The sequence below is a fragment of the Nicrophorus vespilloides genome, unplaced genomic scaffold, assembly GCF_001412225.1.
Source record: "Nicrophorus vespilloides isolate i.1.1-1 unplaced genomic scaffold, Nicve_v1.0, whole genome shotgun sequence".
NCBI classification, from domain to species: Eukaryota; Metazoa; Arthropoda; class Insecta; order Coleoptera; family Silphidae; genus Nicrophorus; species Nicrophorus vespilloides.
Genome location: NW_017099513.1, coordinates 48,090 through 56,052, shown reverse-complemented (window position 1 = coordinate 56,052; position 7,963 = coordinate 48,090). Strand labels below are relative to the sequence as shown.

The 7,963-nt window shown below is 32.7% G+C and overlaps 1 protein-coding gene across 1 annotated transcript; it reads right to left on the bottom strand.

Annotated features, from left to right (window-relative positions):
• Positions 1-2,369: 2,369 nt before the first annotated feature.
• LOC108564607 (glutamate receptor ionotropic, kainate 5-like) lies at positions 2,370-4,506 on the bottom strand. The gene is made up of 7 exons (XM_017923708.1): positions 4,443-4,506; positions 4,157-4,314; positions 3,804-4,105; positions 3,554-3,732; positions 2,985-3,505; positions 2,657-2,931; positions 2,370-2,598 (listed from the first exon to the last, which is right to left on the bottom strand). Exons 1-7 carry the CDS (start codon positions 4,504-4,506, stop codon positions 2,370-2,372), a joined length of 1,728 nt encoding a protein of 575 aa, XP_017779197.1.
• Positions 4,507-7,963: the final 3,457 nt, after the last annotated feature.

Genomic DNA, 7,963 nt, shown 5'->3' with positions numbered 1-7,963 from the left:
TTATCTTATAGGGCGGCCGTAGCCGTGTGGCTATGGTCGCCTGTATCACGAACATCTGATACGAAATGTCGTTGGTTCAATTCCGAAAATCAACAAAAATTTGTGGTGGCTGTTAAACCCGAAAGGGGTAGTAATAGGGCCGGAGGAAAAAAAAAAAAATTATCTTATGTGTTTGTTAAGTAACACAAGAAAATATGAAGTCACTGATTTTTGTTTTTAGGAACATTAACTAAATTTCTTTCAAATTTGACAATTTATTCAAAAATAACAACAAAAGATACAAATTTAGAGTTAAAGATATAAATCTTTGTACATTAGTCTTTAATTAGAGTATTGATACTTACAATTGGCAACCGTGGTTATTGAGTAATACAAGAAAATATGAAGAAATTTAATTTTTTGTAGAAGGAAAAAAATATTGTTTTAAAAATACAGTTTATAAAAAGTATACGACAAAAGATACAAATTTGGTGTTTAACATAAATTTTTCCTTGTATATTTGTAATTAATTAAAGTATTGATTCTTGCAATTGACATTCGTATTTAGTGAGTAATTAAACAAAATATGAAGACACTGCATTTTTGTAGAATGGAAAAAAAAACCTTTTTCAAATTTGAAAGTTTAATAATAATACTGCTTTTTTTAGATAGAATAGAATTTTGACAACGTATCTCACGAAAATTGTAATAACTATAAATCTACCATCATAAGCAAATGAAAACTCATACATTTTTCTTTAATTGAAGTATTTATACCTTTTTTTTTTCTTTTTTGTTTTTGTAGAGAAGAGAAAATCTTACATAGGGATCACGGGTGGAGTCGTGGTACTGTGGGATTCTTACCGCACTAAAACTTCTACCCTTCTTCGTCAGCATACAGGACCTGTATCACTGTACTACTCTGCGATGCTGATTGTCTTTGCCTGTTTGGCACTTCCTTTAGATCATATTAATGCTGGCCTCAACTGCCACTATCATCGTAGGCCCTCTGCAGCCTTCGCTCGTCTTCTTTACTTAGTAGCACCTCTGATATGTACGCCGCTACAATATCAAAGCTCTCTGCACTCTTCAGCATTTCACTGACAATATTTTCCCAATTCTGCCTTCGCCTCGTGCTTCTTTCTAAGCCTAAAAAGCGTGTGCTCAGGGCTATTGTTCTCCTCACAGTACCAGTACCTTTCGTCTTCCTTCTTTGCGATAAAGTGCAGGTACTTGCAAAAGCATCCATGACCAAAGTATTCATACCTGTAATTAGTATATTTGGTTATCGACAAAAATGATAAAATGTAAAGACATTGCTTTTTTGGAGCTTTTTTTTCAATCTTGAAATCTTAGTATATTACAAATATTATATAAGTATATTTTAGTTTTTTTTTAAATTGACAAATTACGAATTAATACTATAAGCTATGTAATATTTATAGTAATACCAAAATTAAAGTAGTTTAAAATTAACACAAAAAAGGAAATAATTATATTAGTAGTCGCATTTTAATTAATTAAAGCGGTCGAAAGCTTCTGGTTTTCGCCTGTTCCAATAAACTAAATTAGAACGTGAATATGGAAGTTGTATCTGTAACACCAATTGTTGATTTCTATTAAACTCTTGACATTTTGTGATAGTTGTCTCGGAATATACACAAAAGAGCATCTAGTATATTTATACGTAGGAAGCAGATTGGAGAATAAACAGAAGAAGAAAAAAAAACTAACCGATAGACAGAAGTGAATATGTATCAAATTTTAAACGCGATTCTTACGCAATTAGAAATACCGTATTCTGCATGCTCGCAGATTATAATAAATGAAATGTCATTTTAATGTCTGCCGAACGGAGCGGATCGATCGATCAAAAAGTTGATAGCCGGTAAAACGCTTTTGCCTGCATTTCAATTAGTAAAAACAAAACAATTAAATGCACATTTTTAAAATGCACACAATGCAAATATTTTTGTTTTTATTATTTTTTTATGTAAACAAATAAGATTGATCCGCCTTCATGATTATAATTAGACTTTCGACAGTTTTATGATATTTAACAAAAGGTTAATATAATTCGCAATAACTAGGATGTCTGAAATTATTTTTTTATTAGGTTAGATTAAAAACATTTAAGTTTGTTTTTGTTAAGTTGAACCATGTTTAACATGAGTGCAAAGTCTAATAATTTTAAATATATAAAATTGATGTTAAGTGATTATGACGTATATATTCGTCATGGTCTATTGTATTGCGTAGCGCTTATGACGAATATATTCGCATCATGATCATGCAATGCATCAAACCACTTAAGGTGTTAAGAGTGTAATAAATAACAGTGATTAAATTTATATAAGTTTTTGTGTTTTCGTGCTACATTCATTTGAACTCTAGTATTTTACAGTTCTGAACTTTTGCTTCAACTTCTTGCTGAATAATTCCAATAAGAACATTAGAACAGCGATTGTCAATCCGCACACGTAGATCAGCAAAGCGAAGTAGCAATCTCTGATGCTGACGCTGACGAAGTTGGCGCCGGAATTCTGACAGATCGGTTTCTTTGCATAGATCCTAGAGAAAACCCTATTCTGTATACCTCTCTCCATCAAATGTCTATAACTGTAAATGTAAATAATTTTAAAGAAATAAAATTTATTGCTTTGACTAATTAAAATACCCGATTTTGATGAGCTCTTTGTAAGTCGTGTTCTTCCTGACGGGGACCCACGGATCCGAGAAACTCCAATACTTGATTTCCTGCAATCCGCATTTCTCGCTCTCGGAAAACGTGGCGCTCACGATTTTGTAAACTGGATCGCATTCCGCATGAAACCCGAAGAATTCGGTTCTGATCTTCTCCACCCCAACTCTCAGCGGAATGTAGTTTTTCGGATTATTCGGAGGCATCACTTTCAACCGTCTTATGGCTAATTGCGTTTCGCCGTTTTCGATCTGAAAATCATGAAAAAACTGAATCCGTTTCAAAATCGAAATTGAATACTTACCTCGAAGAAGAATTTGTTGTAAACGGTATCATCAACACCTAAAGATATCCTCGAAGTAACCAGATCTTCCAGAGTCGTGATACTGTTAGAAGTTGCTTGTAACAGGACAACTATATTCGCTGAATACGCTGTATACAGAAACATGAAGGATAGGAATATGAAGAACGTCGCTATCCTTCCTGATCTACTCATAGGTTCAGTTTCAGATCCTTGCTGACACATAGCCCCAATCTCCATCTGAATCACATCTACTAAAGTCGGTTTCAAAGCGAACGGATTCATAATCAACTCATCCTTGCTCGTAAACCATTCCCACTTGATGATCACGTAAACGACGAACATAGTCATCAAGAAGAGTAAAACGCAAGCAATCCATACTGCAAAGTTGAATGGTAACGCGTAAATGTTGGAAACTGCGGATAAAGGTGGACCACGAAAGATGAACTTCTCGTTTGTAGGAGTACTGGGCGCTATGTACTCCAAAATTTTAAATCTATCCTTCAAGAAGAAGCATACGGTAGCTGTAACCAAGCAATTAGTAAACAATCAATGAAACAAATGAATCGAACCTCCTAGTTCCGATTGTTCCCTCTGCAGATCACCAACCACCCCATCGTACATCCCCGTTTTCTTATCCGGAACTCCCCAAGACCGGAAGTAATGATAGTTAGGAGTTACGTTCAGCATTGCGACTATCGACAGCATCAATATGTAATTGTGTTTACAGAAAGCATCATACAAAGTTGGTCTATCAAAAGAAAATTCATAACGAAATGTAAACATTATTTTTTTTAATTTATTATTAGTAGTAAGTTTTACTTGAGGGATTCGAAGTTATTGAAAGTCTCATCATAGATGTATGCAATGCTTATATTCATTCTAGTCTTTTGCAAATCCGCTCGATCCTTCACATCAGATAGAGTGTGGAAATTATCCTTGTTCCCATTATATATTTGGTTGTAGATGTAAGGTTTCTCTTCGGTTATTTTATAAAGAGAGACAACTTTACCATCCACCAAATAAACTCTGCTGTTGATGAAAATCTTGTATTTTTCATCCAATTGGAGCGTGTTTAGTATTATCCAGCGTAAAGGATAATTGAACAATTTGTTCTCGTTGACCTAAGAAAATAAATGTTCTAGTGTAAATGAAAAAGTGATTAAAGTACATACCATTTCCAATAAATCTTTTGAATAAGGACAGGAATAATCCAACAAGAATAATTGATGTTCCAACGGTTTGAACAGATTAATTTCATTCTCAAATTTACTGTAGATTATCGATCTTACTTCTATAGTTGAAAATTTCTTTGAAACCTTTACAATATTCGCTGATATGAAACAATTATTATATTAATTATAGAAAATTCCAGATTATTTAAAAAAAATGATATTGTTTTTAAAAAAATTCAAACAAAATTATCTGTATAATCAACATTTTAATTTGTTTTGACTTTACCTTTTGATGTGCAAAAAAATGCGTTGACTTTCGTCGGTTGCTTTTGGTGTTTTACTAGATTCATTGCGATTTCCAAATTTCCGCAATTGAAAGCAGAAATCTGCAAGAAAATTGTAAATATATACAAAGACGATTTCATTTTACCTGGTGTTTGGTTTGTAACGGTTTTGTGGATATGTGTATGCATATTTATAGTTTCTGAAATACGTTGAAAATTAATTGTATGAAATTTACTCCCATTTTCCGTATACATTATTCACTTGAATATTATTGCTGAAATCGGTGTTCTCTACTCAATTATACAGTACTTAATCCGAGTTCGTGAAATCCATGAAATTGTCGCATCTTTATTGTTTGAATTAATGAAAAGAGAGTTTATTACATTGTTTCAATCATTAAATAAAAGTGCGTTTTTTTTCTCTAAATGAAATATTGTTAAGTTCACGTTTTATTGAAATCCAAAGCAACTTTAAAATTTACTATAATTTCTAAATTTACAACTAATTACCAATACTTAAGTGGTTATGTCGTATATATTCGTCATGGTCTCTAGTAGCACTTATGACGGATTTATTCGCATCATGAATACGCTAGCGACAAAAATACGTAGCCACTAGTGGAGTCTCTTCTTACAATTTGATACATTTTTATACAAATTCTCATTATTTAAAATAAAATTGCGTTGTTATTACAGCGATTTAAAAAATGTAATAATTTTTTATTTTGTCATACAAAATCGTCATTATTTCGAATGAAATTTCGTTGATTTTTTCAAAGATTTCAAGAAAGACGTTTAATTAATTAATGTAATTGGACTTGTGGAAGATACTTGTAGATGGAACAAACCAACGTATGTCATGAAAGTGAATTCGATTAACGTACATCCGCTTTCAAGATCACCATCATTCCAATTCTTTCGCATCTCAGAGAATACGGCGTATAATCCCATGAAACGTAGTTATACTTATACGAAGAGATGATCGCGGTACCCGCAATTACGAGTAATTACGAGTTTAATCCGTGGATTTCCTACGCGCCAATCCGAACGGGCATCTCTAATTAATAATCGTCCAGAGAGATGTCGACGATATCTGCAGGAATCTCCACCATCACCCGCCACCGCAGCTGATTAAGATCGCTCCCGATTTCGGAATTCGCACACAGCTGCGTTTGATTAATCATCGATCCGCGCGACGGGCATTATATAACCGTTGCAAAAGCGCGTGCAATTCTCCAAAGAGATTGAAAGAAAAAGGATTGAAAGGAAAAAAAAAAAGAAGGAATCACCGGTTAAGCTAAATGGGGAAAAGTGAGAAAGAGAAATGTTGGGACAGGAAAATGAAGCGATTCCGATTGAAACGGCTTAATTAAAGATCGCGAAAATCTTGTCCGTCTGTTTTTTTTTTAATTTGAATGGGAAGATCATCGAGTTGTTCGTTTGCTGCCGCGTGGAATGATTGTAATTAAATGGGATTGGAGAGTTCGGTGGAGGTGTGATGGGTGAGCGCGGATCGGATCAAGATTTGGTGCCCGGAGGGCGTTTAGATCTGCTCCAGTTTAAATGACTTTCGATTTTCGTCAAATATGGCTTATCTAACTGGGCTGGTCGCACTGGCAGCGGCTCGACCAGGTGAAATCGCATCTTTCCACCGACACCGCCAACACACCAACAAACAAACAAACAAACAAACAGAGAGAAAAAGAGCAAAGATCCATTCCGAAATCGGAAATTATCCTTTCGAGCTTCGCCCATTTGCATGGATCGTCAGTCAGTCAGTCAACCCAAAGAGGAAAACCAGATCGGAAACCGAAGATATATCCATTTGCTCGCCTCCTCAACCGACGGGGATCAACGACTCCCGATAGCTAAAAGAAGAGCTGAAGCTTCACCAGATAAAGATCTTTTTACTCCTCTCTCACACTCCTCCAGATTTCATCCAACAACCATATTTTTTTTTCTTTTTTGTGGATTGAACTTTACGAGAACTCGTTCGATTTGTTTCAATATGTTAAACATGATGTAACCGTTATTATAATCAACCAAAATCCAATACAAGAAAAAGACAAGCAAAAAAACATGCATATAAATAAATTTACAAAAAAAAAATAAATAATATCGTTTTTGCATCTAAACTATCGATGGATCTTGATATTAACCCAGAAACCGAAATTAATCTTCGACTTGATCGTGTGGCGAAACGCATTTGAAAAATGAGGAGACTCTGCGTGATTAATTAAATTATTTTTCGCCTCATTTATTATATCGAATAACAGCGATTCGCGTGTTTCGTTATATTCATATATATTTTGTGTTCTTTCTTTTTTTCTTCTATTTCGTCTTCTTTCTCGAGGATCTCGATTCAAAAGGCAACGGCAAAATCATATGCAAAAATAGACATCTACATCATGGATGGATATATATTACGCTTATAAAATATGCAATCGTAAAATGGAATCGCTACTTAAGTCATTAAAATAATAGAGCAAGATTTATTATTTGTGGACGCGATGAGCCTTTCTCCGCTCCCCGATCATTTCTAAATATCTTCATCCGACGTTACAATTATTTCATATTTAATATCAATGCGTATATTTACATATAAATACTTACATTTTCATCGATGAAATTTTTCAATTGAACATTAAGTTAATTACTTGACAGTTATAATTTCTTTTACTTTTGGTAACATCAGTGTTAAATCTATAAATTAATTTAGAAGATTTTTATGTGTTTTTTTCATGATATTTCTAAGGATTTTTAAAACTTTTTTTTAAGTGATTTGTATAAAAGTGTTTTGAAATTTTTTCTTAAAAATCTAATGCATTTCTAAAGGATTTCAATGAAATTTATAACAATAATTAGAAGTTACTTTCATCAATTAAATTTTTCAATTGACAATTAAATAAATTACTTAACAGTTATTATTTCTTTAGCATGTGGTAATATCTGTGGTAGAACTAGAAATTTGTTTAAGAGATTTCTAAGGATTTTCACGAAATTTATAAGGGATTTCTATGAGATTCCACCTAAAAATTGAAGTTCCGTCACTGGGTAACATTATTGCAAGTTAAACGAAATTATTTTGCATTTGGTAACATCAGTGGTAACATCAACAAATTAGTTTAGAAATCGCATAAAAATCTTCTAAACTAATTTGTATGTAATTTCTAGGAGATTATTAGAATTTTCTAAGGATTTCTAAGGATTTCCGCCACTGGGTAATATACTGACACGAATTAATTATACTTAAATTTAAGTCAGTTATTTTCAATAAGTATCTTACTGTTACTTTTAATATTTATTATTTCTTTAGAATGTGGCAACATTAGTGGAAAAACTAGAAATTCTTTAATATCTATGAGATTTATAAGAGATTACTTTGAGATTTGTATTAAAATTGTAATGAAATTCCAAAAAAAATCTATAAAATTTGCTAGTTTTCTAAGGAATTATGATATTAATTAAGTCAGTTATTTTGAAGAAATATCTTATTGTGACTTTTAACAGTTATTATTTCTAT

Bases quoted from the DNA above. Each gene is read 5' to 3' on its own strand.
- LOC108564607 (XM_017923708.1), bottom strand. From the start codon at position 4,506: ATGAATCTAGTAAAACACCAAAAGCAACCGACGAAAGTCAACGCATTT. The intron at 3,506-3,553 runs GTTCGATTCATT...GCTTGGTTACAG, and splicing joins GGAACAATCGGAACTAGGAG to CTACCGTATGCTTCTTCTTG. The intron at 2,599-2,656 runs GTATTTTAATTA...TTACATTTACAG, and splicing joins AAAGAGCTCATCAAAATCGG to TTATAGACATTTGATGGAGA.